Source organism: Elephantulus edwardii, unplaced genomic scaffold (genome assembly GCF_000299155.1).
Source record: "Elephantulus edwardii isolate Elephantulus edwardi_28Jun2011 unplaced genomic scaffold, EleEdw1.0 scaffold00006, whole genome shotgun sequence".
NCBI classification, from domain to species: domain Eukaryota; kingdom Metazoa; phylum Chordata; class Mammalia; order Macroscelidea; family Macroscelididae; genus Elephantulus; species Elephantulus edwardii.
This window is the reverse complement of record NW_006399756.1, coordinates 31,800,928-31,816,751: the sequence shown is the minus strand read 5'-3', so window position 1 is coordinate 31,816,751 and position 15,824 is coordinate 31,800,928. Positions and strand designations below refer to the sequence as shown.

Below are 15,824 nucleotides of genomic sequence, written 5' to 3'. Positions count from 1 at the left end.
CAGAAGCTGCTCTTCGTTCCAACTCCATTCTCCTTTCTCTCCCTCCACCCACCACCCTCCACATGAATTCCCAATTCAGCTGATTGCCACAGTAGATAATGCAATTAAGAAATTTCACCTGGAGGTGTCAGTGGCTGATAGTCGTCTAAATGAGTGGGCTTCTCCTGAAGTGTTAGTTTTAACACTTGTAATGTCCCTTCTCCCTTTTACCCACTACTGAAATCAAAGGAATGAAGTAAAGGACCAGAGGATGATTTTCCAAGGATGACGTTTTAAGCAGCATTCTGTTGGGGCTAGGGAAGAGAATATTTAAGCAAACACTACGACCAAAATCAGAATACTTCCACCTAGGAATGCGAAAGAATAGAAATTTGTTACTGTCATACTGAGCCGTCTTCTTTATAAAGGAGAGAGGGGGTTTTTTCCCACTCCCGTAAATAAATTTCCAGCATGATTCCTTAAGAGCTGTGACAAACACGGGAGCCAAGAATACTGGATTCCTCTTTCACCAGCCAGATCCATAGGATGCCTGGATCCAGATCTCACTACTGTTGCTAAAAGCCTCCAAAGTATGGAGTGTTAAAGCAGTAACTAGAAGGCTGAGAAGCCCCAAGTCAAGGGCAGGCCTGCAGAAAGAGCTGCTGAGAGAAAGGGCACTTTCAATCTCCAGAGAAACTCAGAGGACCTGGTGGATGTGAGCCCTAGAAGGAGAGAGGGGAGGGATCAAGGGAATCTGATTCTGTGATATGTCTCCCTGTCTCTGGAGAAGAATCACTCTCATTTCTACTGTGTCCACTCAGCCTGAACTAGAAATTCCCCACCACTCTATTTTTTTTCAGGCCAAGTTTGGAGCAAGGGGGTAGAAATTAATAGGAAGAAGCAGACTTTCTCAGATAATAACCACAAGCCTAATCAGTAGACTTTCTGAGGTTACAAACCCTGCCTGAGGACCGCACCTTTATAGGCCCACCCTCATTTCTACCTCCTTCTTCCTCTTTATTTTTCCCTGATTGTCTGCTAGTGCAGGGCCTGGGGTGAAGCAAGAGAATTGTGATGGGAAGAGGAGGGGGCCACCTACTTCCTTAGGTGACGTGCTTCAAAGTATATAGCTCAGTACATAGTTTAAGTTCACAAGAAGAGACCAGGTAATCCCAGTTCTGGAGAAAAGAGGAAGGCAGGAACCCTGCAACCCTCCTTAATATTGAATACAAAGACCTTATGTTTGTATGCTCTGGTGGCCAAACATTAAGGAATTGCACTGCCAACCCAAAGGCACATGATTTGAATCCACCATATGCACCGCAGCAGAAAGATGGGAAATTTCCTACCATGTGATAAGTTGTTTTGTGCCGTTGAGCCAGAATCGACTCATAGCTGACCCTCCAGCAGGTTTTCAGAGGCAGTAACCTATGTGGTATGCAGTCTCTGAAAACCTGCTTGAAGGTTGTATAATTTCTGCAGTTAATGCTTAAAAGTTATTGTTAAATATTACCAGCTTCATATAAATTAAAGCAAGCAAACAAAATCTCTGATGCTTAGAAAGTTCACACAGCTAATATGGAGGTTTTCCACACTGTTTTTCCTTCCCCTCCAGTGTCTATTTCAGTGTAAATAACCCTAAGACAGTTACAGCTGATCTCCCACCCTCAATCCCCAGGCAGCAGCATCCTCTGTTCTCTGGGAAGGAGACACAGTGATGTCATCTAGAGTTGACACTTTGCAGAAACTCTCAAAGGGCCTCTTTGTCCAGTGTGACTGTAGAGGAAGCTCCAAAGACCACCAGCAATTCTGAGATAGTTGCCATCTGACTCTTGTGTTCCTGCAGCTGACAATCGGAAAAAGCAGAGAGTCCCGCACCGGGAAAGGAAGCGGCAGGACTTCTCCTTGTTCAAGCTCTCCGACTCCGAGATGAAGGTGAAAATCTCACCACAGCTCCTGCTGGCCACACACCGCTTCATGGCCACAGGTATGGCTCTGCCCACCTGAATCTGCCACAGAGCAGCTCTCTTTGTGATTTCTAATTCTCCAGCACAGGCTCTAGGTGCCCATTTAGATCACTCAGGAAACTTTTCACAGCAGAATCACTAGGAGGGGGACCCAGATACCAGTGACTGTGACTGCCTTCCACCCTAATCCTAGTGTATGATCAGGACTGAGAACCACCGCTGTGGGTGAGATGGAGCACCTTCCTCCCAGGCCTGATTTCTCTTTTTCTTCTTGGAGAACTTAAAAAGATGACATTACCGTTTTCTCTTCTGCCATTCACTTTTAGTCTGATGCCTAAGGCTTTTACGTCCATCCTGTGAAAATGGGGTGCCCTGGAATATTTGTGGGGAAGGGACAGCAACCAGCCACAAGCCCTGAGGATCTTGTTCCCACAGCTACTCTCTGCCGACTCCTAACTTACAGAAGTGGTTTGTGCTTCTTTAGAAAGAAAAAAATGAGAAGATCCAAAGAAGGGAAAAAAAAGTCAGGGTTACATTTGTTTTTGAATTATCTTAGTTCATTGCCTAGCTGCTAATGTGCTGGCCTTGATGGTCGTGCCCATCGTTGAGTTTCACATATAATATTTACTTTTTTAATATTAATATTTAGCCATTAATTAGTCTACTTATAATAATAAATACTAACACTGTTCCTAAGTGTTAAAAAGTAGAAAAATTTAAATGGGAGCTTCTTGAAAATAGGGTTTTCAGAACATTATCTTATTCTCAACACTGATGTTTTAAAACTTAGCTAGTATACTTGGAGAGGGACGTCATGCTTGGGAGGGTGGAGGGACAGCACAGGAGAAGAAGACCCTCGATGAGATGGATTGATTCAGTCACTGGGATAAAGGGGGAGAGATAGTGAGATGGGCACAGGATAGGGCAGAGTTTAGGACTGTTGTACATAGGGTCGCTATGAGTTGCAGGCAGCTCGATGGCACATGACAGCAACAACAACAATATTCCAAAGCAGCTACATTTACTAATTTATAAAATAATACAATATAGAATATGTAACTCTCTTAACATATCTATTCATAGATATTAACATGTCTTCAATAGTGCTTCACATTATTGACCATCAATTAACTGTCTCAATTAACTTGGGAGTTCATGGCATTCAACAGACATGTCATATAAAAATAAGACTAAATTTGCTACAAATTTTCTTTGATTATAGCATTAAACTCTCTTTTATTCACAATAACTTAGACATCCATGCCCAGTTGAAATTAAAGAGGAAATGCATGGTGGTAATTCCTAAGTGTTGGTCTTTCCCTCCTGAGGCACCAGTGCAGGGACCACATCCCCCAGGGATACAGGGAAGGCCCTCAGAAGCAGGATCCCTTATTTGGGATCCTCTGCCCTGAGGGATCACAGATGCTCTGCATTTCAGTGCTCCAAGAGCACAGATGGGCGCACTTCTCCATATGAGCCCTGGTTGTGCCCACTCTGACTCCTCCAGCTGCCTCGCTCGGTGGGTGGGACCTGGGAGATGCTGATTTCCCCCTTGCCTTCCACTCTCTCCTAGAAGTGGAGCCCTTTAAGTCACTCTACCTTTCGGAGAAGATCCTGCTCCGGCTCCTGAAACACCCCCACGTGATCCAGGAGCTGAAATTTGACGAGAAGAACAAGAAGGCCCCGGAGCACTACCTCTACCAGCGCAACCGCCCTGTGGACTACTTCGTGCTGCTTCTACAGGTAAGAGGAGGGCCGCTGAGGGCCTCAGCCTGTAGGCTGAGAAGGAGTGGAGGTGCTTCTCCATTGGCAGGTCCAGGATTTGGCTGCTAAATGAGAGGAACAGCATCTTCCCAGCATTTACCTAAGTTCACTTGCTCTCTGCACCACGGACCTGGATTACTGTTGTATGTTGAGTCACTTCTGACTTGCGGTGATTCCATGTGTACAGAGTAGAATTGCTTCAGAGATTTTCAAAGCTGTAACTATCAGAGGTAGATTACCGGGCCAGGCTTCCAAGGTTGGGTTCAAATCACCAACCTTCTGGGTAGTGGCCAGCGGTAAAGAGGGCTTAGCTATTTGTCCTGCTCGTGAACTCCTGGATACCATGGACTATGGTATATTAAGTGTCAAGTGTAATTTCAGTCTGTCCTGACTGCCACTCCTTCCCTGTATCTTCCCAACAGAATCCTACGGACATTGATTATTTTGAAATATTAACTGACAGTAACTTAGAAATGACCTCTCTTTGTTGCAATCCATCTCCAGCCTATCTGCTACAATGTTCCTTCTGTACATCCTTCCAAATCACTATTGGATATGGAAATAGGGTCTCATTACATCGTTACTATAATGTTATGTTGTTGTTATGTATGTACCCTTGAGTTGGAACTGATTCATAGAAGACACTCTAACGGGTTTTTTCAGAGGCAGTAATTGCGTGGGAAGAGATTGCCCATCTTTCTCCTGCACAGCCGCTAGTGGATTCCAGCTAATGCAACTGGGAGCCTTCGGGTTGACAGTACAACTCCTTCCCACTAAGCCACTCGAATTCCATATCATATAGTATAATAAACACATATATGATCCTACACTTAGGATAAATCCATGAACTTTCAGATAAAACTTGGAGGAAGTAAAATGTAGTGACAGGAACATAGGTTCAGAAATTGGAAAGATCTGCCTTGAAGATTTCTGTTGTCATTTTCCAATTGTCCTTGTCATTGAGTCAGTTCTGACTCACAGTGATGTTGTAGGACAGAATAGAACTGCCCGTGGGTTTTCCGAGTCTATAAATCTATACAGAAGCAGGCCGCCTCATGTTTCAAATGCCGAGTGCCTGGTGGATGTGGACCACTGATCTTTTGGTTAGCAGCCGAATTCTTTAACCACTCTACCATCAGGATCCCTTACATTGGCCAAATTATTTACCTTTCCTGATCCTCAAAGTTAAGAATAAAAGAGGTACAGTCTTTATGGTGCTGTAGAGCAACTGAATACAAATCCTTTCAGGCCCCTTAGCCCAGTATCAGGCCCAGAGACACATCCTATCCATATTAGCTTCATAAAAAAACATTTCCTCTCAGCTAATCTTGGGCTCCAGGTTACCTGACATGAACCTGTATGATGGAAAGGCTATTAGAGTTTACAGAAAGTGCTTGATTATTTATGATTGGCTGCTACCTTGTGAGCTGAGCAATTAATTTACTGCAAAGAGCCACAGGAGTTGAAAGTGCTATTTCAGAAACATAAATTTGGACAGAATTGAAACTCTCCTTTTTTTTCATTTTTAAGGGGAGAAAGAATGTTATGTGATTTTGTCCCTTCCTGCTCTCATTTTTTAAATCAAAGTCCTTCCATTTTATCAAGGAAGCAGGAGTTAACTTGCAACACTGATGTTGTCTTCACAAAGAAAATTGTTAAGAGTGTCAGTTCAGTTGTTGCCAGAAGTGATCAGGCTTTGCTGCTCGGTCCTAGAACCGGAAGTGCTTGTCCACCCCCTTGGTACACTTCCTTCTTTCTCCAGGGTAAAGTGGAGGTGGAGGTTGGTAAGGAGGGCCTTCGCTTCGAGAATGGAGCCTTCACCTACTACGGTGTCCCTGCCATTATGACCACTGCTTGCTCAGGTATTCCAGTTTTAAGCCATAGCTTAATGGGGATGCAATGGGGTTCTGCAGAGAAAGCACCTGGGTTCAAGTCCTGGCTTCTCTTTTAACTCATTTGAACCAAGGGCAAGTAATTTCATTTTCTGAGCTTTCATGTCCTCCTCTGCAAAATAGAGGAGTCTTTTGATTCACAGTTTGTGAAAGTCCATCGTGGATTATTTTATCAACAAGTATTAAAGATGGATCGTGGTATCTTTCAGTATGAATAGACAAGGTTTTCTTCGCTTTTTTTAAAGAAAAATTTGTTTTCTACCTTCCCATATGATTGCCTAGTTTTTGTAAGGTTGATTGGTGCAGGGAATGGGGTGGGAGAGGAGAGATTCCTGTAAGAGCTTTTGTTTTCTGCTTTGCCTCTGAAACACATTGTATCCATCTGTCTTCAGATACTGATGTGCGGAAAGTTGGAAGTCTGGCGGGATCCTCTGCCTTTCGTACGTATCACTCAAATCCCTTCCTCCCCATCATAGTTCCACCTCAGCCCATTCTGAGGCCCTGGGCCAAGCACTCTGAGCCAGGCGTGGGCCTTCCGCAAGTGCTGGCAACCTCTTTGTAATGCCCTGCCAGGAACACTGCTTCTTGCCAGGTACCTGCAGGCCACAGGGACTTAGATCCTGTGTGCCTGCACTGTCCTCTCTGCATCTCTGCCTCCACGCAAGTATGAACACTCTGGGTTAGGGGCGCCTTCTGCTGCCAGGGAAGGCAGGCAGGTGAGTTGCGTGCTTTGGACGAGGTTTGGCCTTTCCTTCTTTGCGCTGATAATGCACCACCTGGCCTTTGCTTGGTAGAAACCATCACATGCTATTACTCTGTGTGTGCAGTTTGTCCTCAGTAAGAAGTGACTGCAGGATCTCGGGTTTTAAGTCCCAAGCTGGTCCGGTAGGCCGCTGATGTGCTTCTCTCTCCTTGTTCGCTGTGTTTCAGCTGGTGGCGATGTGCTTACCAGCTGGTGGTGCATGCCGTTGGTGGTGGTTGGCATCGGCTGATGGCTGGTTTGCTTTGTCCCTTCTGTGCTGTGCCTTCTCACTGTTTCCCGCGTGGCATTCTTGCACTTGTGTTTAAGAGGCATTGCATTTATTTGTACAGTGTGATCCAGAAGTAATCATTTCTCTAGATTTCTTGTTCATTCAGTGGTGTGAAATTTGTATTGTTCTTATCTCTTAATGTTTCCAGTCACCATTTTAATACAAAATAGAGTGCTTTCTCTCATCATGAAAATATTTTATGTAGCGCTTAATATTGACATTTATCAGAGGGACTCAAGATGTATCTCAATCTGTGGTGTATGACGAGGTAGATAAACCCCTTTAACAAGGGGAAACGAAAGCAGTGCTCCAAGTTAGCCAGCTCCTTGACCACCTAGATGCATCCCCTGCCCTGACTAGTTGACACTACACCATGAAATACAGATTTTTAGATTCATCATATTCTGTAATACAGTTTCTAGGTGGAAATATTGGGACCTTTTTCAGTGTAACTGCATATCCTAGCCCAGGAGAGTATTCAGATGAAGTCCAAGTGCCTACCTACCCGCATTGAAGGAGTCGAAGAGATTGACTAGATTTATAAAATAAAAATTGTTATAGTCATTTAGGCCAACACATCTCAGTCCAGGTTCATTAGAGATTTAGACAAGGTCGGTGTCAGTGTTTGGAATGAGACTCTGGACATGCGAGGGTCGCCATAAACCTTGGTTCATGAACTTCTGTTTTCACCATGCATCACAGTCTGCATTTCTGACGGATTTTCAGAGCTCCTCTGGAGTAATGCTCAGGATTCTAAAAGAAATCTTAGTACTGTTCTGGCTCTTCCAGAAAACCAGAAGAGATGGAATAAGGTTGTCCTGCCCGCCCAGTTTAGATGCTCTCCTTTCTGGGTTTGGTCTGTGTGTTCTTTTTATTTTTGAAGTGGAGAAAGAATTCTATGATTTCCTCCCATCTCTTGTTTTTTAAATCAAAGTCTTTCCATTTTATCAGTGAGGCAGGAGTAAACTTGCAACACCAACATCTCCTTCAGAAGAGAAGTTAGCTGCTGCTCCCCTCCCCCGTGTTTCTGAATGTTTTTATAAACCTTTAGGGGAGAAGAGATTCAACTAGCCAATAAAGGTGATATTTTTCATCTTTACCCTAAGCCTTCTCCACTTCGTAGAGAAGGAGGAGTGTGAAATAGCTGTCAAGACTGACCATCCCCCGTGATTGCTCCAGGGGGACCCTCAACCTGGAGTCCAACTATCCAGTGCCCTGCATGGGCCAAAAACTCATGTCAGAAGAACTGAAGGCTGAGCCGTAGGGAAGCAAACTCTCTTAGCCAGCAAAGCAACCCTTACCTCACTGTGACTATGTCTCAAAAGTAGGGCTTGAGGTTGCAAGTAATCTCCCTGAGATTCCAGTGCAGGATGAAGGGAACACCCATTCCTCCTTTTTCTTGGTTCTGGTGGCCAGGTCTACCAGGAGGCTGTCGTGAGCCTTGCTTACTCTGGTATCACTTTGCTCACCCAGCTCCTAAAATTAGACTCAGGAAATAATCCAATAAGAGAAAGGAAGACAGATTCCCAGCCAGAAAAATGACTCGATCAGGGTTAAGATGGGCAAAGGACAGAACTATTTCAGTACATTCTACCCTATCCAAGCGCCACATGATAGCCACCACCACTTTGAACTCTGTGGGGAAAGAGAAATAAGAGAGAACAGAAAGAGAGGTGCTTTTGAAATAGTTGTACTGCTAAGTGAATAGAATGTAATTGGTATTGTTGTTAATGTGTCATCAAGTGGGACCTGACTCATTGCTGACCCTCCAGTGGGTTTTCAGAGGCAGTTAATCACATAGGAGATTGCCTGTCTTTCTCCCATGGAGCAGTTGGGGATTTGAACTGTGTGCCTTTGAGTTGGTAGCACAACTCCTTACGACTGATACCCAAGAACTCTCTCAGAATTGTAATTTAACCAAGTTTATTCACATTACAATTTTTATAAATTCTGTCCTTCCTTCATCCAGAGCCTCTAGCATTGCATCGGTCTTCACCAGTGTTGTGTCCACAGAGGATTCTTCCAGACATCTGAGGCAGGATGCTGCCATTCAAAGGCTTCCCCTAGTAGTTGTTATGTGCCATCGAGTCGCCTGCAACTCATAACAACCCTATGTACATTAGCTCTGAACCCTGGAGCCCACAGTTTGTTGTCAGCTCTCCAGATGCCCATGTCAGCGGTCTCCCAGAGGTCAGCAGGACACATGGCAGCTGGGAGAGCCTGGTGACAGGGCAGTGCTGAGCCGCCCGTATATTTACTGGCTCACAGCAGGCATCTTGCAACGAATGCTCTTACACACACTGCCCACTAGGAACTGCCCTTTCTGGCATCACTGCATCTCTCTAAAATTATGGTGCATCTTTTCAGAAGACATTCAGCCAAGTGCAGTTTGTTTTCCTGTCTTTCTGGAAAGTGACTTGTTTTCAGAGGCAGAGCTCCTTTTTCTAGAAAAAAATGTGCCGCTGTGAAGATCCAGGAACAGACTGTCTCACCTACTTTGCTCTTTGTCTTTCTCTTTTTGTGTTTATCTTCCCCTTTGCACTTCACAAATCCTTGGCCCCTGACTCTTTAGTGCCCGTCTCTGTGTCCCGTACCTTCGCCTTCAGCAGAGGGGACTCTCTGGCAGGCTCCCCAGGTAATCATGCATGGGGATCTCGGGGTTTCTGTGGAGCCAGTGGGGTTTATAGGAGGCCTTTGGTTTGTGTCATGTCCCGCATGATGGTCAGTCTCTCTTAATGGATACTCCTGTAATTGAAGCCCAGCAGCTGGGAAAATAACACACGTTTGCACACAGAACCCTAGCATTTCTGCTTCAATGGTGTCATTTGGAAAGCTAATTCCCAGAAAAGTGTCTGTGTATGTACATGGAGAAATTGGGAGGGTGGAGGCAGGGGGATGCTTCTTTATCAAGTAGGTGGCTGTAGAGTGGAGGGATGATGGGTGTAGCAAGAGAAAAACAAGAACAGAAATACTTAACTTTATTCCTACCTATTTTGCCTCCTTGTATCTAGTCTCTATGCTTAGCTAACCACTAGGCCATTTTCATATTCCATGTTCCACGGTAACATCATTGTGTGATTATTATCCTCACTGCTTCTGCTCAAAGGGTACTATATGTAAAAACGTCAGAGTAATGTTTAATAGGCTTAATTGCTCTTTTTAAAAATATTTACTATTTAATTAGTGGTTATTGGATTTTTGTGAGGGGTTCTTTTCCTCCCCTCACCCTCTGTTCTCATCTCTGTTAACCCTCCAAGATTAATTCTTCCTGTGCGTAAACATTTATTCGCTCCTGTTAGCTAAATAAAAAGTTAGGAGATTTCCTTGTCAGTCAGGCAAAAGCTACTTCTGAAAAGAGCTGCACAGTAACTCAGTAACAGTAGAATACAATGAAGCTAAATAATCTCTCAGATTCATTAACTCTTTACATTGAGGTTTTTATCTGTGCAAGTTCATCTCATAAGGTCATAAGGCAAGAAAAAATCCAAAGCAAAGAATAACTGTTTTTAAGCAGTCCAGTTTCCTAGATCTTCAGCATCTGTGTCTCTTATCTCAATGCTGGGGTAATGATTTTGAGGCTCTGGCATATTATCAATCAGTCATCAGGAATCCGGTTTTACAGTAAAAGCTGCAAATGCTGTGTAAGGCAAAAACTTCCCAGAGAAGGAGAACTCAAATATTTTCCACTAACAGAAAGCTCTGGAAAAGTGATAGGGACTGCATTCCGCCAGACGGAAAACTTGTGAGACTGAGAAAACAAGGTTCTCTAACTGACTTCCAGTTCTCACAGGGTTTGGTTTATTTCCCTGTGTGTCAGAGACAATAAGGTTGGCCTCAGGACAGAGCAGGGTTCAGAGCTGTTGTACATAGGGTCTCAGTGAGTCGCAGGCGACTCAGCGGCACATAACAACAATACAGAGTAGACTTTCAACATTCAAAGAGGCTGTGTCCTGAGACCCAGACTCCCAGATTTGCAACTTCAGAAATCTATATGCTGATTTCTGTTTTCTTCCAGATCACATTTCTCTCCCATCAGAACCCATCTGGTTCCCATGTTGATGTGAACAAGCTAACCACCATCTCACATTTCACTAAAGTTTTCTCTCTCACTTGATGGTGGTTTTTCACCAAGAAAGAAAGTTTTTCTTGCTTGGTAAGACATCATGCCTTTGTAATTGGCTGCAGAGCAGTAAAATGTGACATTTTCAAAGTGTAATGTCGATCTCATGGCTTCTTCAGCTAACCAGTCTACTCCTGTGTGCCTGCAAAATTAGAAATGAGCACACCGGGGACCTTCACACTCCTTCACATGTACATGAACCTTGATGACTGCCAATAGTGTGAGAATTCAGCAGAAAAGGAGCATGGAGAGGTTTTAAACTATTTTAAGCCAAAAGGATCAAGCCAAAACCCACTGTAGTCAAGTTGACTCCAACTCATGGTGACTGTCTGTTGAATTTCTGGCATCTAAATCTTTTTGGGGGAGATTGCCTGTCTTTCTCCCCTGGAGCTGCTAGTAGTAGCTTCAAACTGCTGACCTTTTGATTCCTGCCCAATACATTGCACAGTATGCCACCAGAGCCCCTTTTCAAGGATCAAAGCAAAGGCATCTTTTCCTTTGTTATTTAATGAACCTTCAGTTAACCTGGTGTTTTAATTACTTGCACCTCCCCAGGTAAAAAAAGACTAATTCTAGCCAAGTGGTACTGTTCAAGAAAAACTTCACATAATCTGGTGTCAGACAGAGATTAAAAAGACTCATTCCTGTTGTGCCATATCCCCAACTGAGACTTTTTCTCCAAATCTGGCTGGTACGATATGTCTCTGGGTACTCTTTTGACCTTCTTCCCATGTCCTAGAACTGTGAGGTGTTCAATCCAACAGGCAGTGGATGAATGGTGATGATATAAGAGCAAGGCCCACTTATTCCCACTCTGGGTTTAATTCTTTAAATAGAGGAATGGCAGTCACAGACAGCAGGAAAGGAGAAATGGGGAGCACCATACTTTAGCTCTTTATTTCTCTGTCTTCTTTTGTCTGGTCTCCATCTATGACCAACCTCCGAGACTTCCCAGCAATCAGGTGGCATCTCCAGATCAATCCATGATACTGTCACCAGTACATCAATCACTGCCACTGTAGCACTAGAAAAAGAAGCTTCAGAGTCATAGAATTTTGTGGGAAGAATTCCTAGGTACCTCTGACCTCATATTTTAATCAAGATCCAGATACAAGAATACATGCACGCACGCATGCGCATATATATATATATATATATATATATATATATATACATACATACACACACACACACACACACACACACACATACGTACATATTTTATCTTGGAGGGTTCCTGAGTGGCTCATACAGTTAGGTGATCAACTACTAGTCAAATGGTGAGTGGTTAAAACCTACACAGAGACACCTATAAAAATAGGCTGGATGGTCTACTTCTGAAAGGTCTTAGCCTTGAAATCCCTGTGGAACAGTTCTGTTCTGCACATGTGGGGTTGCAGTAAGTCAGAATTTACTTGATTGCAACAAAGAGCAACAGCATTATGTCTTTCTGCTGTCTTACAGAGGGGAAAAATAAGTCTTAGAAATCAATAGAACCTGTAGGCTTAAGAAGAACACTGTCATTGTTTTATTTGATCCCCACAAGCACCGTATGAGCTAAGCAAGACTTATTGTTGAAAAATGGTAGCTGAAGAAAAAGACTGTGAGAAATGAAAACATAGAATCAGGGTCACACATGTAAATAGATAAAGGGCTGAGAACGAGAACCCTTCGATCTGAGTCCCTGAGAGCCTGCTCTCCTGTGCTTGTGGATCATGTCACCCTTTTGAATAAAGGTATTTCTCAGGGGACTGTGGTTTATTTGCATTTTGAAAGCAGCCATTCTGATGACTATGATCCTCACACTAGACTGAGGTCATCTTTCCCTCCACCAAATATTGTCATCCATAAAGGGTTTCTTTCTATTTCTGCCTCGGTTTGAAATAAGGAGACTAGACTGGTTGTGGACTACCTGTTAAGTACAATGTAGTCCACCAACTTTATCGATGCATTTATTTAAGTGAAACTGCTGATTGACCCACTGAAGGAACGTAGCCCCACCGCAGTCACCATCCTTCCTCCCAAGAGTCTTGCCTTCTTTGTTCTCCCAAGAGTGGAAAGACGAGGGAGCTCTGGTGGCCTAGTGGCAGGAAGCTGCAGTGCAATCCCTGGGGTGTGCAGTTCAAATCCACCAGATGTTCTTCTGGAGAAGGAGAGACAATCTCCTCCTGTACCAGTCAGACCCAATTTGATGGTACATGCACACACACACAAAAAAAAAAGAGTGGAAAGACTTTCAGATTCCTCATGGATAATGCAAGAAACCCACACGGTGGTTTAGTATTTTTCTACTAAATGAAAGGTCGGTAGTTTGAACCTCCTGGCCACTCCTCTGAAGAGGAGGCTGTCTGCTTCCATAAAGACTTACCATTGAACACCCTACACAGAAGTTCTGTGATATTTGCTATAAGCTGGAATCGGCTCTACAGCAGGGGCTACAGACAGTTTACAAAAGGAGAGGTAAAGGAATCAGGTGCTCTCCTCCCGCACTCGCTTCTCTAGCTCTAACGTGCATTGAGATCAGTGGTGACTGAGTTTTCTCCCAGAATACACAGGGATAAGAAACATAAACTTTGTACTTCTTGCAGTGTGGCAAGTGGAAATATCCCTTTTGGTTGGCTCTTGTGTAGAAAACATTTGGGAACCATTAGAGCTCCCTGTAATGTGAGTGAGTTCATCTGGGATCCTGATTTGGGACGATTTGCAGAGTTCAGATTGTAGTTTGAGCAGACCTTTGACAGAGAACTTTTGGCATTTGGTTGTGTGCTGTTGAATAGTATTACCCCACAATGATGAATTTTAATATTCCTAGCTTGTATTCTAACAAGCCTGTGTAATTAAACTCTCCCATCCTATGTGGAGAACCCAGATGTGCCCAAGGCACAGCAACCGTGACCAAAGTGAGCCATTCCCCTCACCGTTCACTGATGCTTCAAACGATGTAGGCAGGCAGCCGCTGAACCAAACGTTCCCTCAAATCCACATACTGAGAAGAGGAATGGGGTCTTCTACTTCTGCACCTTCAGTCCTTGGGATTAAGTGCTGAAGGACCCCAGGATGCAAGTATTACAAATGAAGCCAGAGTCCCCATAGCTATGTAGAGGTTTTCAGAGCCCCTTCCTATCAGTGCAAGTAAAAAGTAATACCATCAAGCACCAACTGCTGAATATAAGAAGTATAAAATCTTCTATACACACATACAGTTCAACCCAGTTCTCTCTACTTCAGCCTTAGTAACTGCAGATTGCCTAGTAGGAAAGCTGTCTCTCACAGGATGACCACACAATAGCTTCAGGAATGAGGTCTGTCACAGTTCCTTTGGGGCTTTGGAGACTAAAACTCTGCTCCCACTCCCAGTGTCACCAGAACCAGCTTGAGGTTCTGATGTCATAACAAGAGCAGACAAGGGATATAGTGGCTGCCTGGCTTAGCTCCTGTGGGAAAGTACTGTGGTCAGTTCTACACATACATTGCTTCTTTCATCTATGTTCTGTTCAGACCTCCTTGTGCTAAACGTACGATTTTCCTCCCCTCTTCCCCCAAGCTGTGCCTCTGTGCTCTTCAGAAATGCCAAGGGGAATTATACAACTTGAACTAGTTTGCCGTGCTGCTGGGCCACTCGTCTGTTACTGATTTCTTCTTCTTCTTTTTTTATTTTTATTAAAAGCATTTCCATTTCCTTTGCTCAGAAACCTCAGAGTGTATGTGCACAATTACCAAAATGCCGAGTCATCAGCATCCTACCTATTGAGGAATGTCAGACTCTGGAAATGAAAACATTGATCTTGCACAACACTTGGATGAGCCAGGACTTTGTCACGAAATAAGGGTTCCTTTTCCTGTTAAAAAAAAATTGCTTATATAGACCCAACCTTTGTAGAATAATTTTATCTTTTAGTATTGAGAATCTTTTGGGGTTTTGAGAATAAACTGTTGGTAGCATTGTTTTGTCTTTATTTCTTTTCTTAATTTTTTTAAAAGTTTATTTTATTTTATTATTTTTTTGTGTGTACCGTCAAATCAGATCTGACTGGTACAGGAGGAGATTGTTCCTCCTTCTCCAGCAGAGCATCTGGTGGATTTGAACCGTGCACCTCTGAGATTGCAGTTGCAGCTTCTTGCCACTAGGCCACCCGAGTTCGCCTCTTTTTTTTATTTTTAATAAAAGCCCTGTTTCTCCTCCCAGCTCAGCAGTGATGTAATGTGTGTTTGGTATGCAAGTCCTTAGGAGTGAAAGCAGTGTGACATACCTGTCCTCTGTGGCAGTGAGGGGATGGAATCTTTGGGAGGAATGAGGATGTTGTGTCTCTTTTCAGCAGGGAGTAGCAGTGATTGAAAGAGAAGCTTCTGTGGAAGGAAGGGAGTTTGCAGAGAAGAGTCAGCTGCATTCTCCTGTCTACCTCCCTGAATGTATCTTGAATTGTAACATAAAAGATGAGTATGTGGACCAGTAGTTTATAGGGTAAAGCATATGTCGGTCCAAGCAAGGCAGAGAATTATTGAAGAGTGATGGTTATTTCCTAGAGAAATTGAGTTCACATGTTTTGCTCACACTCTTTGCCTGGATTATGTTTCAAGGTGAGTTCACTAAGGTCAAGGTAAGGTTTTCTAGACTATACTCACAGGCCAAAGAAATAACTGTCCTGTGGGACTAACTGCTCCCTTTTTCCACAACAACTAACCCCAGAAGAAAATACCTTACTGGGCCAGCAACCACTCAAGAACAGCCACATACTGGATGCAGCCAACCCAGGGGTTTTTTTGACATTGTTGTTTGTTTTTTGGTGTTTTTTAAAAAAAATTATTTTTTAATTGATATTTTGATGGAAGTTTACAGAAAACTTGTATTTTCATTCCTTCATTGTTGCACATTTTCCTCCCTAACCACCCCCCCCCAGTTCGTTTTTCTCTTTAAAAAGATTCTTTCATTGTTGCACAATTTCCTCCCTCCCTCCCTCCCACCCACCCCCAATCCACTTTGCTATACAGCTCTTATTCTGGACTGTTGTCATGCAGATAATCCCTAATCATATATTTCTTTTAGACAGTTCTCTCCCTCATATATTTAAAT

At 43.5% G+C, this 15,824-nt stretch overlaps 1 protein-coding gene across 2 annotated transcripts in view; it reads left to right on the top strand.

Moving 5' to 3' along the window:
• Window positions 1-15,824, top strand: part of CNNM1 (cyclin M1) — a 73,086-nt gene that overhangs the window by 40,568 nt on the left and 16,694 nt on the right. The window contains exons 3-7 of one of the 2 annotated variants that reach the window (XM_006880042.1): window positions 1,826-1,966; window positions 3,520-3,689; window positions 5,473-5,572; window positions 5,995-6,042; window positions 9,206-9,268. In XM_006880042.1, coding sequence (XP_006880104.1) covers window positions 1,826-1,966; window positions 3,520-3,689; window positions 5,473-5,572; window positions 5,995-6,042; window positions 9,206-9,268 — 522 coding nt within the window. The remainder of the gene's footprint in view (window positions 1-1,825; window positions 1,967-3,519; window positions 3,690-5,472; window positions 5,573-5,994; window positions 6,043-9,205; window positions 9,269-15,824) is intronic. The other variant, XM_006880041.1, reaches the window with a different exon arrangement.